At 39.9% G+C, this 26,656-nt stretch overlaps 2 protein-coding genes across 3 annotated transcripts in view; one reads left to right on the top strand and one right to left on the bottom strand.

Annotated features, from left to right (window-relative positions):
• The window catches only part of LOC118425974 (transmembrane protein 132B-like), a 30,032-nt gene extending 11,199 nt beyond the window's left edge, over window positions 1-18,833 (top strand). Inside the window, exons 3-10 of one of the 2 annotated variants that reach the window (XM_035835164.1) lie at window positions 3,973-4,146; window positions 10,697-10,922; window positions 11,421-11,564; window positions 12,605-12,819; window positions 13,506-13,678; window positions 14,046-14,191; window positions 14,598-14,792; window positions 16,025-18,833. In XM_035835164.1, the coding sequence (XP_035691057.1) occupies window positions 3,973-4,146; window positions 10,697-10,922; window positions 11,421-11,564; window positions 12,605-12,819; window positions 13,506-13,678; window positions 14,046-14,191; window positions 14,598-14,792; window positions 16,025-17,230 (2,479 nt within the window). In that variant the 3' untranslated portion in view covers window positions 17,231-18,833. Of the gene's footprint in view, window positions 1-3,972; window positions 4,147-10,696; window positions 10,923-11,420; window positions 11,565-12,604; window positions 12,820-13,502; window positions 13,679-14,045; window positions 14,192-14,597; window positions 14,793-16,024 lie in introns of both variants that reach the window. The other variant, XM_035835163.1, reaches the window with a different exon arrangement.
• Window positions 18,834-23,614: 4,781 nt separating this feature from the next.
• Window positions 23,615-26,091, bottom strand: LOC118426015 (28S ribosomal protein S25, mitochondrial-like). Its single transcript, XM_035835229.1, has 2 exons — window positions 25,608-26,091; window positions 23,615-24,880 (listed from the first exon to the last, which is right to left on the bottom strand). Exons 1-2 carry the CDS (start codon window positions 25,902-25,904, stop codon window positions 24,620-24,622), a joined length of 558 nt encoding a protein of 185 aa, XP_035691122.1. The 5' UTR covers window positions 25,905-26,091; the 3' UTR covers window positions 23,615-24,619.
• Between the last annotated feature and the right edge of the window lie 565 nt (window positions 26,092-26,656).

Below are 26,656 nucleotides of genomic sequence, written 5' to 3'. Positions count from 1 at the left end.
ACCGTCTCAGCCAAGACGTCTCAGCCACAGTGTAAAGAGCGATTTGGGGTCTCAAGACCAGATTTCCTGCTGTGCGTCTTGAGACCACATCAGATGTGGTCTCAAGACGCTCAGCAGGGGTGTGAAGACGCACAGCAGGAGTGCCAAGACCCATTTTTTACTGTGTAAAGAGAACGGTCTTAGAAAATTCGTCTCAGAGCCTGCTTAGGGCCAACTTTGAGCGGTATTTGTAGGTCAAAGGGTATGTATCATTGAGCCTACCAAGTGCAATCTCTACAGCATTTTGGATCTGTGTTTACTAGGAGGTTGTTTTTCATTGTAATTTTTTTTTTCTTATTTTCGACACCTTTTTTTACCTCTTTAAACAGGGACTGTTTTTTTCTGATAGTTGTTGGAGTCCACTACAATCCAACCATCTATATTTCCCCTGCATTTGTGGAAAAACTGCCTACTTATTACAGAGGAAAGTGTGTGGTTAAATGCAGAGACACAGAATAATGTCTGCAAGCCTGCTCTGCAGGGAGTCCAAGACAGCTTGTCACAGCGTGTGTAAAGCTCTCGTTAAAGGTCTTGGCTGAGACGGTATTGGCCAAGACGTCTCAGAAAAACCTAGTGTAAAGCGAGTGTATGAAGGCAAGTCATGTCGGACTCCATGTGGTCTGTTTTCACCTTCAATAATTTATTACGTTCATTCTGCCCAACTGTAATCATTTAGCATGGTCGGCTGCATCTCCGGGCAGAACCTGCCCTTGCCAACATGGCCTGTGCCCATTTCGCATGCTTTGCACCACGCACTTGCATACCAATAGCCTAGTTGCCCTGACTAGAATACATAAATGAGGTCTAAAAGGTCTTACAATGCATCCTTTTACCTCCGGGAAAGTGCATTGATGGCCCCAAAGAGCAACATTTCTGCATTTTCAAAGGGATGACCTGCAGCCAGAATTGTGCATAAATGGTTGCGATTTCCAAGTGGTGTGTTTTTTAGGCCACGGAATATCGTTTTGATATTCTAATGGGTTCTCAAGCATCGGCCTTTGTCCTGGAGCCCTTCCTGGCAGAAAGGTTTTGCCAGCAAGTCGGTTCAAATTTATGAGGCGGAATTTATGCGAGGCTACACTCTCCCTGGGAACAGAGATGGCCTGCATTTCCATTCAATACCCATGATGCTTTGCCAGTGATTGTGTAGCCATCTTTGTTGTTCACGAAATTTTTCATCTCCAGTACCTGAGAAAATTTGATACCACTTAGTATGCCTGAATTCCTATCTTCCCAATGTTTCATTATGGCATGTGTGGGGACTAAAATAACTTTTCCATTGGGATAGGTTACAAATTAATAATTACATGTAACAAGTCCGATCACAGAGCAGTATATACATTACTACATTTATTGAAACGCTGGTATGTTACATCCTGGGATCAAACTTAGTCATCAGATTTGTTCAGTATCAGAATGGATGTCTGCTGTAGCAGCCTTTTGATCTGTGATGTAGATATTGATCTCCTGTATTATTAAAAGGAGGCTGCCATTGCTTGGCCCCTGAATTCTACCTCCCTGTAATAGGCTGTATGCAGTTCAATAGGTGTATTGGACTCGAACTGCAAGTCCAGCACTGCTGTAGAAGGCTTTTACTGTGGAAAGGAGAAACCAAAGTTTCCAAACCAGGAAAAATCTAGGGGGTTTCTAACTCTGAAAAGGCTGTTTCCCATATTCTAAAAAGCAGCATCATTTTTATGCAACTCGGGCACTTGCAATTTACAAAAATTAAACCCATCATGCCAAAAAAACAGGTGTTTTGGTAACTGCTGTATACGTAATATTGTGATTCACAATGGTTAATAGGCCTTTTTCAACTTGAAAATAATAGAAGTTGCTTATATATTACCCTCATATTGCTTTATATGTGAATGTTTATGAAAAGTGAAAGGAGTTATAAACTCTGCAGCATTAGGGGCTCATTAATCAGCATTTCTAAAGGACAAATTCTGGTCCCAATCCATTATGTTATAAGACTGTCAGAAACATTCCCTTGAGAGTATAAGATAAACACAGATAATGATATCTGGAAGATAAATTGAGATGTGATTGCAGACACTGTGTAATCTAACGTTGGATTTACAAAGGCATGGTTTTAAAATGTCATGGAGTTTGCTTTCTGCATAATCTCCTTGCCAAAATTTATAATATAAGTGATGAATAAACAGATCTCACCATACAATTTATAACATGTCATTGAAATAAGAAATTTAGGCCACTGACTGAGCAATTCCTTATCACCCATTTCCGTTGGATTTACAAAGGCATGGTTTTAAAATGTCATGGAGTTTGCTTTCTGCATAATCTCCTTGCCAAAATTTATAATATAAGTGATGAATAAACAGATCTCACCATACAATTTATAACATGTCATTGAAATAAGAAATTTAGGCCACTGACTGAGCAATTCCTTATCACCCATTTCCTATCTTCAGAAGGTTCAAAAAGGTCCTTGCTAGTAGCCTGCAATTGTATTAAATGTAATCACCTCTGGTTCTGACATTTAATACCCTGATTCTGCATCCTAAAGTGTGTGTAAAGCTGATAAAAGGGCAAGAGGATACTACTGAAATACAGGCAAGGAAGGAGGGTCAAATCTATTTGACATTGAGGTGTCGCCCCACCAAGTGATGATGGCTGACAATGTCGTCTCAAGGGCAAAATGGCTGTCTGGCGTTCGCATAGATCAATAATTGAAGCTGGGAGGGCAATCAGAGAAGTTGGGGTTGTGAACCGGCAACACTGATGTTTCCAACACATGATTTCCTTTGTGAATTTTTGTAAAATTTCCAGCTGCAAATGTAGATAAATCTTGTTTTACGCGGTGTATGCCACAGGCATGATGTAGTCAGAACAAAGCAATTTTATAACTGATTGCAGTAATGTAAGTTCATATCTGATCATCCTGGCAGGTACTTTAAGATCCTCATTAAAAAAGGGTATACTTGAGGCCGTATCAAGAATGTCATTTGGATATTTGAAGTCACATGTGCATTGCACAGGGATAATACAGCAAATAATGCTGCATTGTAAATCCTCTTTGAAAAATTACAAAATAAGAAAAAAAATGCTATTTATCAACCAATAGTAATGGTTGTAGTGTTGTTGCATGTGAATACAGGATTTTACTCTTTGAAAAATGCTTATCCTGTCATTGTATACATGTGCTTTCACAAGCGAGAGTTTGTTTTTACTGTCACATGAAATGCCACTGTTCCACTGTACAAGCTTACATTTAGATTTAGGCCATGAATAATCTTATGTAGCATTGATCAAGACCATTGACAAAAAGAAAAGCAGATACACATGGGGACCACAAGTTGCAAGTACAGAATACTAAAAAGAGTCTTTCTATCCATGTGAACAATCTTGTGCAAACAAGCCTTTGTAAAGCTCCAGCAGTGTGCCAGTGTAAATTAATACATTTGTCTCTGCTTTGAGAAAGAAAAATACATCAAAGGGTGTAGGTTACCGATACCTTGTTTGATATGGAAACAAGGTCAGAGATCAAAGACTTGCTGTTTGAGCTCACAAGATCTCCAGTCCTTTTCATGTGTACAAATTTTGTTGCTTTTATTCACTTGTGTCAAAGAAAAATTCTGTTAAAAGCTAACCCTGTAACGGGTAAAAATAGAAATTTTTTTAAAGAACATAATTTATTAAAAGCTATATGATATGTGGTTATCTTATAAACATGCTATTGCAAAGCTTGGATGTGTTATTTATAATGCAAGTGTGGTACCATAAATACACCATAGCAGGTAGAATCAAAAAATTAATTAAGAGCAATAGAGAATCCTTGGTTAAACATGATTTTAATGGGATTAGAAATTTTTCATATGAATGCTTCAAAGGTGGAAATTTTAGGAACATTTGTAAATATTTCTTCACCTTTTTGTGAGAAAGATTTTGTATATTTTGTTGTTGTTTCAGGGCTAAACCCAAAAATGGCATTCAGGTACTTGGAGCAAGGCCCTTGGACCCCACAAGATGGCAGATCACTACTTCGAGCAACCAGAAACATGGAAGCATGACCGTTACCGCAAGCATGGACCCACAGCGAGCAGAAGCTGAAAGACAATGGCAGCAACAAATCGCAATGCAGAGGTACGTAACCCCTTGCCCGCTATAATTTATTGCCTGGGATATTGCAGTTCATCAATAGTTGATTTTTTTCAGGCACTAGACTTTTAGCAAGAAAGGGCCATCCCTACCACACATCTGGCCTGGAAGCTTAGGTGTATGTTGGAAGGATTAAAGAGGGGAAGCTCAAACCAGTGGCTGTGTTTTGTCTGAAACAGACAGAAACATAACACCCCATGCTGATTGAAAAGTCAGAAAATAAAGAAGACTGCAAAATGGTGTTATCACACATGTTCAAATGTTTAAAAGCAAGCTATGTGGGAAGGTTAAAACAGCTTTGCTTCATTGACTTTATTTAATCATTGGCATGTACTTCTATCTTGATGGCATAATGTAAATGATGTATTGCTGCCTGGTCCTTTGTGACTGACATTTGTGTATGAATGTACAATTATTATAGACTGTTATTTCCTGTGGCCTGGGGGGGAGGATTTTCCTCTTGGATGTTACTGGTCTCATAACCATTTTTTTAATAAAAAAAGAGAAGCTACCAGTACCAGAATAGCTTTCTTGCTTTAATATCAGCATGCCTTTGGAATTGATATTTAAACCATAGATATTTATCATGACGGTGAGGATTGCAGAGAAATGTTCTGTTCTAAAGCTAGATTTTTGCAGTTGATATGGAATGCGGGTGAAAAGATTGAGTCTCGCTTTTCCTGGTAAGAGCCACCTAAAGCCTAATAGGTATCCTGATGCACTGGTTTATTACTCCACAGAGAATAGGCAATGCATGGGAAGGGTACAGAATCTGCATCATAGGGTAGAAAGATTTGGTCATAACAGCTTCGAGATATTCCATTGTGAGAGGTGTTGTCACCAGAATATTGATTTGAATCAGAGAATTCTGAATTTGCAATTGTGCTTGTAGAGTCTTCAAAGTGACATGAAATTTGGTTTTTATTTATGACTTGTTATAGCAAACATCATTCAGTAACATTACACAAAAAATACTGTTTTAAAGCAGATCATTGATATATTATTTATGTTAATAAGAAACTGTAAAATTATTTTTATATATGCTCTACTCTTTTTGAGATTTTCAGGTTAAGAGTTTGTTAAGGACTTCTCTACCTTATTGCATTTCACTGCAATTTGCAGATCTGACAAAATTTAAGTACACAGTGTTTCCTTTGGGTCATGGATTTTATGCATGTGCAGCAGATATAACTGATGACCTGATGTTACACAATGGATGATTATTGACTCCTAGTGCATTTTCAGCAGATATCAAGGTTATGGGTCAGTACTTTATTGGTTTGACCATCTGAATGTGAAAGAAAGATTTCCTTAATCATTACATTTCTGTCATTGTTGATATGTGGTTTTGAAATGATGTGCAAGGACAACTTGGTACCTACTAGAGAGGTGGATTTTTACGAGCGGGTTAAGCAGTGCTCTTCGAAACGTAGTTCCCCAAATAACGCAGGCGGTTGCACTGTGTGTTCTGTTTCCTCACGGATCAATTACATGTTTATATGTCGGAAACTGCAATCTGTCGAGACCACGAGGTGACCTGCTTGAACTGGGAGAAAATGGTGTAGCCACTCACTCTTATTTTGTCTCGGTTGTGAAGGAAGCCCTTCCATGTGTAGAGTCTCCAACCATCCAGGGAGATAGAGAGATTACTTGGACATGTTTTCCTGTGAAAGTGATATTCCCTTTTCAAGTCAGGATTGGTTTACGTTTATCACATAGCAAAACTGCCCCAGTACGGAGAGGAGAACAAAGGATCCTGCGTGGTGGCAGGATTCTGAGGGATTTTGTTGGATTTTAAGAACTCTCGGCAACCCAAATGTTTCCCTTATTAGATGTCTTACTGCTCTCAGTATTACATTTTTAGTACTAGCCATGGAAAATGTGTTCCTTTCCATGTTTTCATTTCTTTTCTGGTGCATTAGTCAAGAAAAATAGCTTTCCCTGTGCACAATGACGTCAGTGTTCATTTAGAATGTATTTATACAGAGGTGCTTTGTGCTAGAATTTTGCTTAAAAAAATTCTGGGCTACAAGCTAGCGGCAATTTTGTGTAGTTAGAGGTGATGAAATGTGGGTGTCTGGAGTTGACTTGCAGCTTTCCCCACTACATACCCAGGGGTGGTGGGGATCTCAGCATGGGACTCCGCACCTGTCAGACATAACAAGCCCCAGGGGTCAGGCAAAATACTGGGCATTCCTGTCAGGATTCCAGGGCCTGCCAATACTCCTGGGGGTTGACAAGTTGCCCAATTATAACATGCCTGCACAGTAGGAAAAAACGGGAGCCATTTTGCTGAAATTCTGTTAACAAAGCTTCTGGAATTCTAAGGTTGGAAGGAAGCAATACATGAAACCCGGAATTATGTATTGTATATGAGGAAGGTAAAGATTTCTCTCAAAGATATAAAAATTACTCGGTTTACCTTTATATCGTTTATCTTTGCCCATAGCTAAAATGCATTTTACCTTCCAGATGATCCCTATCAAAAGAGGAGATATGCAAATCAGATTTTGTGTGTTGGGAGCAAGTATTACTTGAATAGATAAAAGGAATTTGAATGATTTAGGTTCCCCAAACATAGAGCACTGGTATAGATACGATATTCCTGAGCAGTAGGTTTTAGAAAATACTTCTTTCCGGTAGACCTATCCAATCATGAAGGACTCTGCACGGCAAATGCCTTTCAATTAGGACTGGCCAGCATGTTTTCCATTGATTGCTTGATTTCAAAACATCCCGCCAGCTTGCCATTCCCTAGGAAAGGTTCTCTTTAATAACTGGTTCATTTGTTAAACTGCAGAGTGTAGAACGCACTAATCTTGTTGATGGTCGATAGCAATTTGCATTGCAAACTCTAGCCAGGAAGGCTTAGAAGAAACCTTGCATCCACGATTACTGCCCCATAGATATTAATCCAATGGGGTTCCGTGGAATTTTGTAACAATTTGCACCGGAAAGGGGGTTCTTTTTAGCACACACCTTTCAATGTAATCTTCAAAAAGGGTGTAAGTTAATGTTATATGTTAAAACAAAGCAGTCTGGTCCAACAACAGTATGGAAGTACTGTGTGTTAAATGCTTGTATACATGTTACTATTGTTTGCTTTTGAAGCTGTTGTGTTACAGTGAAGTATCTATATCTGAAACTAGTCCTTGGTGCCCATATAGTGTTTGCCCAGAGCTATCATGTGTTGGTTAGAGAAATAATTAGATTTAAAGGCAGAAATTGCTTTCTTTCTTCTGAAATGGCCATGGCCACAACCGTCAAAACTCCATTGATAGGTGCCTAATTAGTGCACTGGTAGACTGCGGTGGAATCAAGCTTTACATGGAATGCAATTTCGGGAGGAAGTGCTTGAAAGGAAAGATTGTAAGAGGGGAGAAAATCCAACCTGGGAGGCAACTGAACAGAGCGAAGCACGCTGTAATTTCTTTTGGGTATAATTACAACATTTCTCGAGAGGGGGCAAAGTCTTCAGACCGATTAGGCGAAAAGTTCAAAGTCAAACAGGCTGCCCGGTGTGGATTGGGGGTGCTTTAGCTAATCCTAGCTTGTAAACATTGAACAGTAAGGGCAGTACTTGCTAATGAGATTTTGCGTTCTACAGTGTTCTGGAGAGAATGGATAAAGGTGTTACAGATACATGATGTTCCTTTGGAGAAGAAGCAAAGCGACAATTGTTTGCATTTTTACAAGTCTTCTCCATAAAATTTTGAAAGTAACTTTGGGCTAAACTGTGAATTAACAAAAATTTTATAAGAAATATTTCAATGCTCTTGGACATAAATGAAACACGTGGTGTAAGAGCATTATTTGGAGAGTGAGTCATCATTGCAAACGTGGTGCAGCAAACTTCCATGCACACCTTCGACACACGCTCAGTCTAAACACACAAGGGCCCGAAGGGGTGCCGGGCATGTGTGACCAGCTTGATCCTCAGACACGGGGAGGGGGGTGAAGTGCGCTCACCAAAATGGACGCTACGTCCGTCCACCTTTCGAGTATCAATATTTGAACACTGGCAGCCAGTCTTGAATGCTCCAGTAGATTCTTTAATTAGTGTAATCAAGACAGCTGGTGTGGTGTCACGTTCCGCCAGCGTATTCAGCCAGAGGAGGCGCGATACCCTCCAAGCAGAAACGTCAACAAACTTTGGGTTATCGGAGAGAAGACCACGCAGGCAGCTGTGTTTAGAAACCACACTCCAGAGTCTTGCCGTGCTCGCCGTACCTCTCCCTCCTTTTGTCCCTCCTGAAGTTCGGGCCACAGACTCAGGACGCTAATAGCATTTCAAAGCCCTCTTGAATGTGAACAGTGTTTGGAAAGTTTTGAGTTGGAATTTCCTGTACAACAGAATGTGAAGAATCATGCTCACACTTGTCCCTCCATGGCAGTCAAACTTCTTTGGTACAATGGGGCAAAAGTACAGGTGGCTTTGGTACAGATTTCACCAAGTGTCAGAGGTTTCACAACTTTCAGCTTAAATTGTTTACAGTATCAGAATCAGTCCCACTGTGTACTTAGCCATATTGAATGGCAAACCCTAATCCTAGCCTAGATTAATTCTTGGCCCCCTTTTCTATGCAATTGAAATGGTGGGACCAGAGTGCTTATATGGCTTAGGGTTGGTCATTCATTGTGTAATGGACATCATTATTGGGATCTCTTTGATCTTTATATGCACTTGAAGTCCATTTTAAGTCATAAAGCAGATGACATTTATACATAGTTCATAGAAAAAAGTATATGCATGTTGCACCTCCCTCATAAAGAATGACTTTTTCACACTAAAACAGCTATCTTTCATGGTCTTCTTATCATTCATTAGTGTTTATATATGATAATGGGGACAGCAAAAATTGTGTTTTGTATACACATCTGTCTTTTTTTATAGAGTAACACACTTTGTAATTAAATTTTGCCCCATGGAGCCAAAGAAAATGCTGCTGTCCTGTGGCTTATCTGAAATGAGCTGCCTAAAATTTGTGTATGAAACATGTCATTGATTTTTGAAAGGGAAATGAGATAATTGTGTAGATAAGGAAAACTTTCAAATAATGTAGTGTCAAAAATATGCATTTGGTGACTAGAGGTAAGGCTTCACATTAGTTGAATGTGCAGAATTGTACCATAATTTTCTTGGACCAGAAATTGAATATTTGATATGACAGGATTCCATTGCATTGCAGAATAAATATTACCATATTAGTAAAAAATCTATATCCATGCTCACATGCACGCCACTCAAATACAGACATAACGGGTAGCAGGGTGTAATATTACCTGTAATATGAGAATAAGATATCAGCAAGCCAAGTTTTGGACTAAGTGACAGGTTGTGGAATTAGGTCTATAGATTCTCATTACCAACATTACTATGAAACATGAGCTCATTTCTGTCTGTGTGCATGGATTAAATGATGAACTGCGCCCTGGAGAATTTTTTCCAATTTTCCTCCCAAATAATGGCCCCTTCCTAATTTGTCCCTCGGATTTAGTCTCCAAAAATGGATGTTATCCCAATGCTAAGTGGGTACAGTGCTGAAATAGTGATCGGCTTGTCCTTCCATGGGGTCAAAGAGACTATTTGGTTGAAACCCAACATGGAGTCCAAAATCCCTGGTCCTTACCAGGCTATGACTGCTATGTTTGGGACAAATTGTTGCCAACGATTGAGGCACTTGTATGTGGGGGACATCAAAGCATATTTGACAGAGGATATCTCCAAAGCCATTTTGGTGGTTGTTAAACGACCAGACATCTCAGGGAGGTCAGGATAGTGGAGTAATTTTCATGTCTAAATGTGTGATTCATTGTTAGATGGAGTTACTGTGTAAACAGGCTCATGAAAAATTGAGAACCCCTGCGGAATGCCTGCACATGTTCAGCCTCAGTCTCATGTAGCCCATCAATTTCCCAGTAGGTACATTTAGCCCTCCCAGTGACAGACTGGGTAATGATCTCACATAGATATTCTGGAAGATAATAAGTCTGGGTTTGTACAACCCATCACTAAATTGGGAGGATGCAATACGTGCTGTTAATAGGGGCCCTATGTAATTTTCTCTAATGTATACAATTCATTTTGGTTACTCCGTCAAAGTCAATGCAATGTTATTAGTTTCAAACAATAAAATCAGTGCCTTACTTAGCCCTTAAAATCTGGTCTACACGTCGTGTTGTATCAAAAATTTCAATATACTTCTTCATAGTAACAATATATCTATCAATATACTTCTTCTTATATACCAGTATACTTTATTTTGTCTATAACACTTGGTTGATTTTATGTGGCACTTTAATATTTTTATATGGATTTGACATTTGAAATAAAGCAGTCTTTGCTTACTTGTGATAGGATTAGAAGAAAAATTATTTCCTTGGATAGGAGTGACCTTTTGCACTTGACAAACTTAATGTAGAAGAGAAATTAGATTTTGTAGGCTTTTATGGAAATATTTTATGTCTTTGGTTATATCAATATATTCTCATTTTTTAAAATAAGTCGGTCTGACAAAATCTTTTGTTTTTGCAGAGAAATTCCCCCCAGACCAATTTTCGAGTGGGACCTCCTGGCGGGTAACGTGTCGAGCCTTGAACATGGTGGTCCTCGCATCAACTGGCGCATCGAATACGAGGTCAAGGACATGCAGCGGGAGGTCTTCACCCCGAACCAGAAGATCATCACCCATCTAGAAATTCGGGAGGACAGCGAGGAAAGTTCGGAGGAAGAGAGACCCATCCTTGTCCCCATTGCTAAGGTGACAGCTGCTGTCAATACATGTGAACTTGATTGATTACTAGAGCATGGAGACTTGGCCACACACAATTCTATAGCCATCCGACATCTTGTTTATTATTATTAATGGTAGATCTTTCAATTGAAGACCAACTGTAATACTCAGAAAACCAACAAAAACAATAATTACAGACTTACTCATAGGACAGAAGTAGAATCAAAAGATTGAGTTGTGTATTTTAAGAGCTATTCTCGTTTGCCATTTTAGGTAAAGACTTATAGCACAGTTGCTAAAATAACTGACATGAGCTTTGCTGTGCTGAAGACCACCTTGTTAGATTGTTTGGATAAGCATTACAAACTTACCTGTACAAAGAAATGGCCTAATGGAAGTAAAGAGGATTACGAGAATATCCCATTATGTATGACCTGACAGAAATTAGAAGAAAACATTATTGATTGTTTTTATGACATGTTCATGTTGTGTTAATCGTTTTTCTTGTTGTTTTCTACTTAACAGCATACTCAGCTCTTGAATACAGCAGTCTTGAATGGGCTGCATGTGTCGACACCGCTGCGTGTGCTTGCCGTGATGCGGTCTGGGAAGGTGATTGATATCAGCGATAAGGCGACGTGCACGTCGCCAGGCACTGATGTTATCAAGGTAAAAATTTCAGCTTGACTATGGTGCGGAATACTCAATGCTGAGATAAGGATACCTGAAACTGCTCATGAAAGATAACGTAGAAAAATAACATCTGCAAAGATATTTTGCTTGTTGCAAAACAAAATTCCTGTAATGGGCTAAATTGTCATAAAACACTTGTTTTCAATGCACGCACAATACTCCTCCCCATGTTATACAAGATAGAAAATTAGTTTTTTAAACTATAACTGTTTGAAATGTATGACTATGAAGGAATCTTTTTTCACTTATGAGCTTGAAAAAGACATGCATGCAATCAAAACACTAAGCGTTTTTGAGAAACACCAGCATCAGCTTTTCTAAAACTGCCAGATGTGTTATTGTTGAACCCTTGAGGCATCCGTGTTCATCTCATTGATTATTCATAAGAAACGTGGGTTACTTTTCTATACCCTTTCGCCCCCGCATTTTATATGCCATTTGGATGATACACTCTCTGTAGTATACTTTGATATGAAAGCTATTATATGTTTTACAGCACCAGAGTGCTGAAGTCTGCCATATTTCACTGTGTTAATGGCTCCATTGTGAACATACCATGTAGGTGTTATTGCCCTACAGACTGACCCGTGTTCTTCCATACATTTCTCGCCTCCATTCCGCTCGGAAATAAGATTTAGAATCATCCGTGTGGCAAATTACGGAAAAGCAATTTTAGCGGGGAAGTCTGTCTGTTTGTCAATAATTCACGCCTCCGCGCGCAGGTAATTAACCTTTGGCAGATTCAAATTATCTGCTGAGTCTGTTAAGACATCACGTTTACTGATATTTCTGTGATAGCATTTGAGTGGGTTCGTTCGTCCCAAATAGTTTTTATAAAAATGATTATCTTGAAGTATTTTAGCAATTTGTAGGAAACTTATTTTAAGTACTCATCATGATGATTTTTTGTCAATTGAATACCGGTAAGTATATATGTGTGAACATGTAATTTGTTTCAGGAAATCAAGATATAAATGATCATGCAATAAAAGTTTGCTTCTCTCCCCTCATCTAAGGTAATGCACGACTGTTCCATGGTGTATCTTGACGGCACAGAAATGAGAGGATCACAGCACGCCACCATCATTGTCTCGTACGCAGACGTGTTTACGGAACTGAACTTCACGGTATGGATGCCGGAGCTGCCCCTCACCGTAGAGCTCAGCGACACCCGACTGAGTCAGATCAAGGGATGGAAGGTGGCGCTAGTGTCAGACAACAATTATAACAGGTGTGCTTCTCTCACTATCACATTTTACTGTCATGAATTATTTATTTTCTTATTCTGTGATTTTTAAAACGTTTACAAGGTGACCTCTGACTGGAAAGTTATCTCACTGCAAACATATGCTCCCATTTTGTCGCTGCTGATTGTTTGAACTCAAACATACCATAGATTTTCAGTATCCCCAGGCAGAAATACTCGTCTTTACTTGCATGTGTACACTATACACTGTTTGTGCTAAAAGAATAGAAATTTGAAAAGCACACAATGGACCGGAGTGTCACTCTTCTTTCAGAAGTTACCTGTGGCAATCTAAAGTTTTAATAAGAATTTTGAAACGGAAGTTTGATTGCAGCTTTTCAAATGGGACTAAAGATCTCTAGAGTACTGTAGAAATGCAGGAAATTAAACAGTTTACATTCAGAATATGCAGTGATTTATTTTATCTGTATGAATAAGGCCAGAGACAGTCAGGAAATTGGATTGAATCCATCATAAAGTTTTTTCATGTCTAAACTAGTCTGATAGTTGGCAAATTTAGGTTGTAGGGTCCAATAGCAATCAGTGGTGTTGACTAGCCCGAGTACCATCCTCCGTAGTGTCCATAGTCACTACGGAGGATGGTACTCAGGCAAGGTGTTAACAAAGAAATGTTACCAAAACTTATATTGTCATCTTGTCCCACTCAGTAGACAGTCACGTAGTGCAGCAGCAAAGCTCAACTTTGACCCACGTCAGCTGCTCCGCGAGGAGGTCTCGCCAGACAGTGCCACTGAGGGGAAGGCACGGGCAGCCTGTCGACTACGGTACCAGCATGCAACGGTGCAGGTGTTCACTCGTTTCTACACTCCAGAGGATGACCTGGGTGAGTTTTCAGATACATGTATTACATATTTTAAACCATGAGGTTGTGTTGTTGGTTCCATTTGTGGTTAGGTTTGTTTGTTTGCATACAGCATAACTCATGATCAAGGTGGGTTCATTTGATATTTGGCGTGTGGATACTTGTCGGCAAAACAAAGAACAAGTTAACTACATCAGAACATTTCGTGTTGGAATTTGGACAAGTTATTGTGGTTTTGACACATGATTTAAGCGTTGTTTTCAACTCTGTTTTGTATTTTCGCAGCATTACACTTATTAAACAAAAAAATTGATAATTCTGATTCCAAGTTTCAGAGGACTTTCTCCACCATATCTAATACTTATATTTTTCTGGTGATTTTCTTCAGCCGGGGAAAACCGGTTCCTGCTGGGTGACAGGTACCTCCAGATTACGGAACTTGTGTCCAGTTTTATCCGTGTTGCGGACGAATCCATCGCATCCCTGAAGGGGAGGACAGTCAACGCCAAAGTGCCAGGGACTACAGAAATACAGGTATGTGTTGTAGCTCTATCATAGTGTGCAACACCATTGTCTGTACACTTCTGCAGGATTATATCAACAATCGTAGGGAGAATACTTGCAACTTAATTTTTAAAGATCTGATGCATTTCTTTTTTCTAAGATGCACAGAAATGTTAATTTCTGGCTATTCTGGGCATTGCAAGGGAGTAAGTGGGGGTAGGGTGTCGTTTTATGAAGTTTGGTAGAAACATGGTATCCTGATGGTACAATTATGTTCGCTGGTAAACAAATTACAATCAAAGGCTATGGCCCACTTTGGCCTGTTATAGTCAGTAATGGTCAGTCTGACTTTTGTCAGAATCTTCTCCCAAGATTTAGAGGATACAAGCTTTTTTTTAGCATTGTTTAAAAAAATCTCTTGACCCTTTTGTGTTAGGTCATCTCTCCACTGAATGGCAGACTGATGGGAGCTCAGGAACTGATGGTCGCTGATGACAAGGTCACAATCAAGGGCATCAAGGCCATTGTCGTTGCTGGGATTACCATGTCACTGACACCTGAACCATCCTCCGGGGGCAAGATCTTCTCAGCCACAACAACGGCACAACAGACAATGACAGGACAATATCAGGTAAGACACTAGTTTGTTCTGTTGTTCTTAGCCTTTTTTTTAACCATTCTTTTTATTGCTGACGAAAAACATAATTTTACAGAACGAAAATCATGGCAAACATGACACATTTTTCTTCAGTCAATCCATATCGCTGGACAAGTTTTCTGAGAAATAAGAGACGTATTCAGAAAATCTGGCAAAAATGCTGCAGTTAGGTATCATGTGAATCACACAGAAAATCAAATGACAACAAGAGGTGAAGTCACGGCAGATATGATTCGTTGTTTTAGGTTCACGGCGGTCAGACGATTCACTTCAGATATTGGATGTCCCAAAGGATAGAGAGTTCAGCACTTTATCTTGATTTCCCTCTACGCTGTCTTAGATTGTGGCATGTTTCATCGCAGAATTTGATTAGGGAAGGGAATTCGTCTGGCCTACCACAAGCTAATAAAGTGCCAAGAGGGTTAAAATGGATTTTCCCCCCAATAGACCCAAGTCATTTCACCACCAAAGAATGACTAGATATATCTTTTGGGTGTATCACACAGTGTTGGGCAGACTGCCAACCGTTACAACCCAATCAAAGATAAAGACTGCCCAGAGTCCTTGCTGCAAGACATGCCCCTAAGCCACGTGTTGAACTCCAAGAAGTCGATCTGATAATTACATCCCCGACCTCATCGGTGAAATTGCATCATCGTGTTGCATAGAGGGCAGTAGGAGGATTGTAGCTAATTTCAGCATGGCAATATTTCTAACTCCTGTGGCTGTAAAGAACGCTGATTGCATCGAAGACAAAACCGAAGGACTGTGACTTTGATGCTGGTCACGTTCCTGAAACAACTGGAGAATCCCACTAACATCCCTTGGGATATCTCACAAAACACATTTAGCATTTGGCAAATCTAACCTCTGCCCAACAGAACAAACTAAAAGGACTTCATGACTTCTTTTTATGATCTTATTGAGGTAGTTTCATGATGGGGTCGGTGCAGATGGGTATCTTGGTTTGAAAAATGGCCAATCAATGTTGAAGTAGGATACAGGCCACTCCTTTTGGCACAGCCCGATAAGAGTAAACGCCCTCTGGAGAGTTTCAGAAATGGCATGCGTATCAGTATTTGAGGTATGAAGATGATGGATTATGTAGAGTTTGTCATGTAGTTTGTGTGAGATAGATATCCTGGATCTTTTTTCAGAATGTCATGACCTTTGAGAGTAAAAATGTTTTGTTATCTCTCTTACAGCGGGGAGTTCTGGATGTCTCAGTGTCTTTCAGTGATGGATCAGCATTCTGGCTGCGAGAAATCGAAGACAATGAGTACAGCATCAAAGTGTCATCCCTGAACCCACGTGTGGTGGCCCTCAGCCCCAGCAAAACCCACACCATCCCACGTGTCATCGCCACAGGCCACGGGAAAGGTGACCTCCTGGAGGTGGAACTAAGGATCCCTGAAGGGTGCATGCGGCGCAAACGAGGCAGCGAGTTAGCTTTCACTCGCACAGAGATCAACGTGAACCTCACCAGCAGCATTCCCAAACTAGAAAGCAGCGACCCCCCAGCTGAAGAGGACGAACTCAACGCAGAAAATCGTCCCAATGACATCAAGAAGACAAAACCCGAGTTGACAGTAGATTCCAACATCCTTCGTGTCGAGTTTGGTGAAGAGAAGGAGGACACTAATGATGAAGAGTATGTCTATGAAGAGACAGAGGAGATGCTCCCAACCTCAACAGAGGAGGAAGTTCAAAACGATATGATTGTTGACACCGTGGAGGACAGACGAAAGGAAGAGAACATCATCATACCTCTGGACAACTTAGACTTTGGTAATCTGCCAGGCAGCAGCAAGAAGGAAGTGGAACGGGTCTCAGTGGAGAGCGAAGAGTCATACCAAGACTATGTGGAACAGCCGCGGAAGCTGTCGGATCTCGAGATTGGTATGTACGCTCTCCTTGGAGTGTTCTGCCTGGCCATCATGGTGTTCCTGGTGAACTGTATCCTCTTTGCTGCGAGATACAAGCAGAAGAGAATACCCAATGGAAGTGATGAGAGTCTGACCCATGCCCATGACTGGGTGTGGTTGGGCAAGGCTGGTGAGGGCCCGGCACCTGCCAGCAACACCGTCAGCACCCAGGGGTCGGAAGAGCCGTCCCAAACTGGATCGGTGGAGAACGTCAACGAAGAGGAGAACGAAGACGTTCTTCCTCCACCACCACCAATCATGACTGCTGATGAGAACGAAAACAAGGAAACTGAAACACCTGAAGAGGACACTATGCCCGCCGTGAACTTTACCACGTTTGCGGCACCTAAAGACCCAATCAGAATAACGAGTAATCCCTGCCCTCCTACGGAGGACGAGTTTGACTGGGACTATCGACAAATGGGGTTGAAACCAGATGACGATATGACAGAATACCTGGAAAACTTAAAAGAATCCTCAGCATAGAGTAGCGCCTGCTTCAAATCTGTAAAGCTAAACCAATTATTAAAGCCTAAGGCTTTGACATGTGTTTGTACATAACCCATGTGGTTAGTCGTAGCCATTTGCATGTTTGTTCCACTAAACAAAGTCTAATAGTTATGTGCTTGTGTCCTAGTGAGAAAAAAAGATTAAAAGTGTATTTATATTGTGCTATTTAAAAATGTGTAAATATTCTGTGAAGCAGCATTTCACTTGTAAAAGAAGTGGCTCGACGTCATGTTGGTGAAATGAGTAGGGATGTTGACGTAAAACATGGTTACCAGTAAACGTATTAGGGTGTGTTAGCAAAGAACTAACCTTTTTGCAGAGAGTGGGTAATTTGCTTCTGTGTAAATATATATATGTATATTATAAGTATATATGAGACCATCACTAAACAGCAGTAACTGTATGTGCCCAGAAAAGCAGTAAAGATGGTGTAGTTTTTTGTGGATGGTGATGCACAAAAGTACCCATTTGTAATGTAAGCTCCTAGTCCTGCTATTGGCCAACCATAGGATGCCCCCTCACACAGCTATATTTGAATACAGCAATGAGAACCAAAAATGTGTCTACCCTTTGGATCATGAGCAAAGTATACGGAAAAAACAAGATAAGCATGGGACACATTTAAATGATTTTTTTGCACAAAATAGACACATATGCTGTTCACATAAAGCAACCGATATAATCTTGTCCCAAATCAGCAAGCATTCTCAAATGTGTAAATCTTGAAATCGTGAAAGGACAGATTGTTATCTTGTCGCTGCCTTGACTTACCCTTGATATTTTTACGAGCCCTTTGTTTTTGTCATTATCTGTTGATCTTTCAACCATCAAATTTCTCGACTCACTGCAATGATTTCCCCAAGGAAATTCCCACTCCTTCACGCACCAATGAAAGTTGGTTAGATGCATATTTTATAGCAACGCTTACCGTATAGCTGGTGAAATGTTTTTAAAGAATATATGAATGGATATTCGTATCCATTATAATATTGTACAGTAGTGAAAAAATGTGGTTTGCAGCAAGACTGTGATTGACTACTATGTAGCTTTCTTCGAGTTAAAAGGACGAGCAAAATAGGGAAATGAAAATGTCCTAAATGTAATGCAGTTAACATGATGTGAAAACTGTATAGCCATTTTACGACTTGTTTCTTACCAAGATTATGGAAACAGAATTGTAACGCAGTGGCATGAAAATAAGAAGAGTTCACAATTCTATCGAGTAATAGGATCGGTTCATCACATGAAGTACTGCCTTTTTGTAATTATTTAAGCCTGGCATGCTTAATTGTAATTAACTGTACAGGATGGTAATGTTGCATTGCAGTAGAATAGTCTTGTCTTAAACATGTGGACCAGAGATCTTGTCCAGGTATTTGAAGAAAAAGTGCATCAGATCAGTATGTGTACTGATGGAAGTGGCCATCTACCAATCGAATTGTACTATGTGAGCCAAGCAACCAACCAGAGAAAAAAAAGGATAATTGAATCATGTATGCTTACATGTGATTGGTCACCTGCAGGTGGGGTGAGAGGTCATTTGCCACTGAATAAATGTTTATTTTTCCATGGTGGAAAATATCTTTGTCAGCTGTCTGTTGCTTGGTACCTGACCTTGTACATGGAAGGATACATACATCACCAACATTGTCACTCACTTTCCATTGTTAAGTAAAGAAGGGCAATATGTGTTATCTAACATCACAACTTAAATAGTAGTCCCTATAGCGAATATGTGAGACTGCAAGCAAAAGAAACCCCGTCAACAATTGCCATGGCTAAGCATACTGGGGATCCAAATCACAGCGTAGGGGGCCCCTTTGCTGAAGTGAAAAGGCTTGGGAGAACTAGGTGTACCGTTACAAAACCGGTTTTTCTTATTGGACCGGTCCAGAAAAAACAGACCTGTAAAAATTTGGTGGACCGGATGTTAGACCTATTAGAAAATGAAGAGGTTATATGGACAAAAATTCACATATTTGGTGATTACAGGTTGAAGAAAATAGCAAGAGCGAAGTAGAATACAGTTTATTGTAATGTCAACCCAGTTTTACAGTCAATCATATAGAGCAGTTAGCCGTGTAAGATGTTAAAACGCCAGTGGGACTCAAATACTCCACCAAACAGATTTCTTTGTATCGGAATGGACCATTGTTCTGAGTATTATTCACATAGTGAATTAGGTCCGGACCGGGACCTGAACCGGACCTGAATTTTCTGTACCAGTACCCACCCTTAGCGAGAACCCTTCTGTCAGTCTGTAGTGTCCCTCGTATGTAGTATACAGTCAGTAGGCATGGCCTTCCTCTGTGTGTACCACAGAGAGCAATGTACACATGTAGATGTGCAGTAGTACATGTAAGAGATTCACAATCCAGTTTCTTAGCTGGTACATTTGAGCTTGCATCTGCCAGGCTCCACAGGTTGTGGGAGAAATAGTAGAAATTGGCCAGATAGATCTAGCATAACAGAGGAGTAGTATCTGGCCGAGGAGAATAGTTTGTGACAAAGTTTTCCAGCGACCTGTGGAGCCTGGTAGAGGCTACGTTTGAGCCACACTGCTTGTATCTCTGATTTTCACAGGAGAATCATATACCAAGTGGGAAAAATATGAATGAAAACAATGTATAGTCCCAAAAGTTACCACAGGAGCCAAAATGTCAACATACCAGACTATTCATGGTATTCTGTACTATTCACTGGTTCAATTTCGAAAAAAGTTGTTTCTTCTGCTGTATCTTATATTCTTTCAACAGTGAACTCAAAGATACCACAAGTTTTGTTTTACAATGCTGCAAACTGAAACCTCCACAAAGTAAGAGGGATGATTTGCAGTATTACCCTTGTCTAGCCCAAACTAGAAAACTCCACAGATATCTTCCTTGCTTAGTTGAGAGACATGTAGCCTTGGAGAAGTCATTATCTCTGGGAGTGCTCAGTTAATGGACAGGACCTACGGCCAGCTGAGTCACACTGGCAAATAGAAAGGACCCCCCCCCCCCCTATAGGATAATAGGTCATGGCTCATGCCAACTTGTGTAAAGTCATAACAATTCAATTTAGTGGCTCTCAGATTGCGAATGAGGTTTTTCTGATTTAAAAAAAGAATATGAATCAACCCGTTAACGTTCAACACTTTGACACCAAACAGTTGGGGGAGAGCCCTTGTCTTGTTGGTTGTTAGAGTGTCCACAGTTATTGATGCATTACAAGTTCAAAATCTATTGTTTGAAACATAGTGTTGTGTGGTGGTACACTGAGTGTACATAACTGAATATTGCATTTGAAAGGTTAAAAGATTTCAACACTGTCTGATTCCCTGAAGTGGATGGTCTTTACTTTGTCATGGCGATGCATTGGTTACGCTCATTAAAAGTGAGCCAGAATGACCTTGGACTCTTTTGAGGGTTCAAAAGCACTGCTGTCACAAATCCCCCACAATCTCCGAACTGTTCCTACATGATCTTTTTTAAAACTGCTGGCGGTTAACATTTGCGAGTTTGGGCTTCAGTTCAAAGTGTTGAAAAAAAGAATCCTTATCCACCTTATCAATGGTTTTCAACAACCAATCACAAGAAGCAGCTGTAATTGGTTTAAAGTCTGGTTTCAAACAAGATGTCCTCCAGGCAAATGCATTTATGGTTCTTTTTTTAGGCCTTCAGATGATAGGAAAATGAAATGCAACCCAAAGATGCCTCACACCACCCATTTCTGAATTAGATTCTACTGTACATTGTAAATTTAAGTTTCGCAGCAGGGTGGGAAATATGTCATTTATGGTGTTAAAAGTTAGCCTGAGTATCATCCTCCATAGTGACCGCTGGCTCACGACTTTCGCTTGCTAACCATGTCCGATGATACTCAGGCTAGCTAAAAGTTTGCGAGTGAAACAATACAGTATATAAGATACAGCAGTGTATCGAGTGAGAGATGCACACATGTAATGAGCACAAGCCTCGCGAAAATTGCACACAACAGGTATTTCACAATTTGCAGTCACTCACAATATATGCTAGAAGTTCAAAACAGATGGGTACGTTTTCATTACACTTACCAAACTTCAAACATAAATTCATAAAAATTACTATCTTGATTCCACATCTGAAACCACATCTTACACCCATATACAGTTCAAACTGTGTAAAACGTAGTTATAAATTTTCAAAACGTTTGCGGACATCAATGTTTCTTAATGCAGTTCCCAATGGCTTTGCCATTTTGCCCTCTTAATAGCACACTGAAATGTCATGGGCATGAAGGATATTCCACTGGGAGCCTGTAAATGCCAGTGAGCTTGCCATTTTTCTACCATTTGAAAGAAAAGTGCAATATCAAGTAAGCTACAGGGTACCCAGTCTAAGAAGCAAAACTTGTCAAGAGGTTTAATGTTAAAAAAGCAGTTACTCAAGCAACTGGATATGTTTTTTTGAAACGGTCAGACGTTTCAGATTGTATCCACTATCTTTCATCAGTGACACTAAAGAGATATGGAAGAAATTGGTTTTTATAACTATTAATGCAAAAGAGCTGAAGACAATTTTAAATTGGCCAATAAGACACAAGGTAAGGCAAGGCAATGATGCAAATGGGTCAATTAGCTCCTGTTGTTTTATTTATAGGAGCTAAATGTTTTCTCCTGTGCGTTAGAACGCTATGTCCCAAGTGCCGATTCTGTGCAATTAACAGAAGGGTACGCCGTTATCCGTTGTGCAATAAACTGGCTTCTACTGTAGTTCTGAAAGCGTGTTTTAATGGATTCCTCATCTTTTGCGGCCATTTTGAACGTTTCTACCTTGAAGTTGGTTGAAGTATGTACTCTGATAGCTTTCCAAGAATAGAAATAATCTATTACACTTTGGGAGCTCTCCATATCAGTTGACATGAGCATGTTATGGAGCAACATACATCATAAAGCTTTTGCCAGTTTCATGTTTCCAGCAAATAAATCAAAGAGGCAGAGCTTGGTGCTGCTGATGGTTGTCAAATTGCAATTGTTCCCCGCAGGTGAGATTGAGGTGACAGCAGAGCAATGTGTGTTGCTTATCATTGAAAGCCAGGTTTGATTCCATTCTTTGATTTTATGATATATATAGGCAGGGTTTCGATTCGAAAACCATGCGCCAGCTTGAGATCATATAACGTACGTTAACAGGTGTTCTTCAAGTACTGTGAATTTTGAAATGTTTGTTAGGCCACAGCAAGTAAATTTTATGAATGACATTAGTGCACTCATTAATCTTTACCCTATTTTCAGAAAAAAAATCAGAATTTTTCTATGGAGTGGAGAAGAAGGATCCATTGCGACCCGTGAAGGCATCTCTGATGTCCACGTTCAAGGTTTTCTATTCTTTGGACTCGGAGGTTACCAAAATGAGCTAATAGGTTGTGTTGTAGCCTAATGATGGTACTTGTTGAAGTGACACTGGCGAGGAAACCATGACTGCAGTTAAAGAAGTTGGATAGTAGTAAAGGTGGCACCAATATGGAAGCCATGAGTGTGGTTGCCAACTTGGTGATTATGATACGTCTACTACACTACAGTAGTGCCACTTTTGCTACACCAGTGCACGTCTTGAATACAGGAATGAATGACCTGTTAGCTGTGCTACCATCTTTAGTCGCTTCAATTCTTGTGGTGTCTATTTTGACACTGTAGCCATCTTGTTTTTCTGTACCAATCTTGTTTTTTTGGGCCCATCTCACAATTTTTGCAGTCTGCAGAGGATGTCATTAATAGAATTTACTTGCCGTGGCCTTATGAACTTAAAATACGATGAAAACCTTGATCCTATTCATTCTAGCCATGGAAGTAAGCCCTAATGGTGGGGAAAAAACATCAATATGACAGTATGACACCATCTGATCATATCTAACATGATAGGTGTTCTTCATGTTGTGGGATTTCTTGTCGGGAAGGCAGAAACTTTGAGAAAGCATCGCATATGGTCGGATGAAATCTGTCTGGAGGGAGTTGGTGGGAATCTGTTCCAAGCCTTGTGTTCCAAAAGGTTAAAAAAAAGATTATTTCCTCAAGAAAGTCTGGGCTACACTCCTGCAGCAAAAAATTCAGAAAAGGTTGTAAAAGACCGACACAGCAACCCTCGACCGATCCATCTGCCTGGGGACTTACTAAGGCCCAAGAAAGCATGCACCATTAGAGACATAGAAATGGAGAAAAGGTCGTAAAAGACCAAGAAAATGACGTCCCGTAACTGATTGATCTGCGTGGACATTACCAGTCCTGGTACATCCAAGATTAGCCATCATGGTGACATTGAACTATTGAGGAATAAACCTCGCTTGGCTGTCAGCAACCACTGATATAAATGTTAACACTAACACAGCCAAGTATGTTACTGCAAGTCATTGTATTTTATGCTAGCTGTAACTGATACATGTACAAGTTGTCTGTTGTTGTAAATTTCAGTTATTGTGATCCTTCATTTTATCAGAGATGCATCTCTAAGTCTTATAATGGTAAGATAATGTACCTGTCTATATGCAGTGCTGCATTCTGTGTGATGAGTTCATACTATAAAACAGTAGTTTTCATTAAAACTCCTTTATGTTACCATATAGCTCAATAGGTTTTATCTACAAACTTCAGTATATGGAGCTAAGAAAACACTGCTGAAGGCTTTACACATGCATGTAATCATATAAGTGTCATCTTTATCTTTGTGACTGCTGTTTCATTTTGCCATAGCCCAAACAAGGTGGTGATACAGTAAGATAGTAATAATGAATAATTGTGCAATGTTGTATTTTACATACAATTGTATCTCCATGAACCATGTTTTCTTCAATCTTTACAACCAAAGACGTTATATAATGTAATATAAAGTCCTTGGTACAATGAACAAGCAAAATAGTGGCAACCTGTCTTATGTTGTTATTTTAATGATAACTGCCTATGCTTATCATCTATGATAGATGCTTATCATCTATGATAGAAGATAAGGCAGTTAGCATTAAATATTGTCAGCTGTAAAATTCAAGATCACTGGGAACTTAATACTGTAAATCATTTTAACTTTACAGGGTTTTAATTCCACAGTAGGCAGAGAAAGGAGGTGTTCACCTTGTACCAACTTCATGATGGGAGAAATACTGTAATTTCTGAGCAAACAGCTTGATGACTTGGCATGAAAGGTCAATGACCTCAAAAAATGAACATAAAACTATTGCAAGTATGTCATGATTTACAGTATTTGCATTTCATACTTCAAGTTGAGAATGCTGGAACCATTTACTACTTATAACATTTACTAATATACGCTTCAATACTTGTTTGAATCAAGGAGGTTATGTGATATAACCTCCTTGTTTGAATCAACTGTCTTTGTCACAGTACTGCAAAGTTTCTCAATATCGCTCTTCCATTCTCTTTTTCATCTGATATTTTCCGCGAAGTTCCTTGGGAAAGTCCTCTGTTGATGAACACGGTAGCTGGCCCTCGATTTCGCAGATACACTTTCGTGGCCACTTGATTCCAAAGTTGGCGATGTGGATACTCTGCTGCTGACTCTTCGCTATCTCTTCCAACTCTCTGTCTGACTTTCCCAGGATTTTCTTCACATGTTTGACGATTTCCTGTCGACTTTTGTACTCCACATCTACTAGAACCTGCATAGAGAGGAAAGACAGAAGATTTCAGTTTAGATTAGATCTTCAAAACACATACATATCCATCTATATGTAATGCTATTCATATATATAACATATAACATTAAAAGTTAGATGTTGTGTATCCTCCATGACTGAATGAAGGTTAATGTTAATTAAAGGCACCCAAAGCAATTATAGAGCATTCATATTTGAAATATTCTGAATAAGACAATCGGTACGATATTGACATTCACTTCACCATACTACAAGCAAGTTTGTATCATTATTTCGTACTTTGAGCATTCAGAAAGAACACACAAACATGTCGCAAACAGACCCCTTTTTTTATCGTGCCCCACAATAAATGGGCACAGGATTGAGTAACTAACGGTTTCCTGTTTCTGTAATTTTTGGTGATTTCCGAACGCATGAGGTCACCAAGCAAATTGACACGCGAATTCGGGTACTGAAACCTGACGATATCTCCGGAAGCATAATTGGGAGTCATTGGTCATGTACACGTGCGTTCCGATTATCAAACTTATTGTGTGTAAAAATGCCTTGAAAATTGAATTTGGAAAAACGAGTTTCAAGGCCCTAAAATTTCATTGGATGTCCCTTTTTGTAGGTGTGAAGTTCTATATTATAACAGCAGATAGAAGCATGTACTGAGTACACTATTTTGTGATTTAAACCCACAATCTAAGAAACACAATCACAAATTCAGATGAATATAAAAGTTTACCTGTTCTCCGTCGTCCAGGTAAAACTTGAGGAAAGGTGATGGGGTCAAGTTCTTGAAAGTCACGACTTGAACTTCCGGGTTCTTGTACTGGACCTGAGGCAGGTGGAAGAAGACGAAGTCCCGCGCACCTTCGCTGTTCTTCTCAAAGACGTTGTAGTTCACGGACATAATCTTCACTCTGTCCTTAAAGACGATCTCCCCGCTTTCTAAGAAAGTACGAGTCCTTCGGATGGGGTATTTGCCCAACATGCGGCCCTTGAACATAACCTCACCAAGTTTTGCTAACGTTTGCCGCATGTTTCCGCTGTAAGATGGGTCTAGGAACCTGTGCAAAATGTTCTTATACCTCAGTGGTGCTTAAAATTCCCAACAAACGATATTTTTCAGGGATAAAATGGAAACATTTCATAGACGACTTTCAGTGCACATGGCGGCGGCCATCATGATCATCATCATTGTTATACGAACAGTCTAGCAACGCCTCCTAGCGGTTGGTATTATGTCTGCAAAACCTGGCACACCTGTAGTAACAGTCACCAGTTGTTCACCAAGACGTTCGGATTTACGAGAAGCTTTGTTCCGTGCCATTCTGTTGAATAAAGCAAATAACGTTATATAACGTTAGGAGTTAACAAGTCTACAGTCCAAGCGCTGAATACTTCAGTTTGATGTCACTGAATCAGCTGTCAGATTCATTTAAGTTGTTCCATTTACTTTTATTACAAATTGTGTAGAGGATACTCACGGAGAGGAAAAATAAAAGCTGCAAAGTACCTTTGCTCCTCAAACAAATATAACAACCAGAAGTGCCACACGCCTTCTGTGTCCCAAACAGTGGGCTATATTTGATAATCTGGCGACAAAGCCTACGCACAGTCAATAAATCCACAGTCGGCCTATCAAAGAGACGTTAACGCCCTATTTGTTCACTTTTATCGCAGTTAATCAAATTATGATCGCGAGCAAACCGTGCATGTAAAAGCTTCACTCCCTGGGCAAACACAAGGACGGAAACATATTTGTATCGACCAGTCAAAAGTAATCAGAAA

The sequence above is a fragment of the Branchiostoma floridae genome, chromosome 11 (genome assembly GCF_000003815.2).
Source record: "Branchiostoma floridae strain S238N-H82 chromosome 11, Bfl_VNyyK, whole genome shotgun sequence".
In the NCBI taxonomy this organism is placed as follows: domain Eukaryota; kingdom Metazoa; phylum Chordata; class Leptocardii; order Amphioxiformes; family Branchiostomatidae; genus Branchiostoma; species Branchiostoma floridae.
This window is presented reverse-complemented; position numbering and strand designations above follow the sequence as displayed.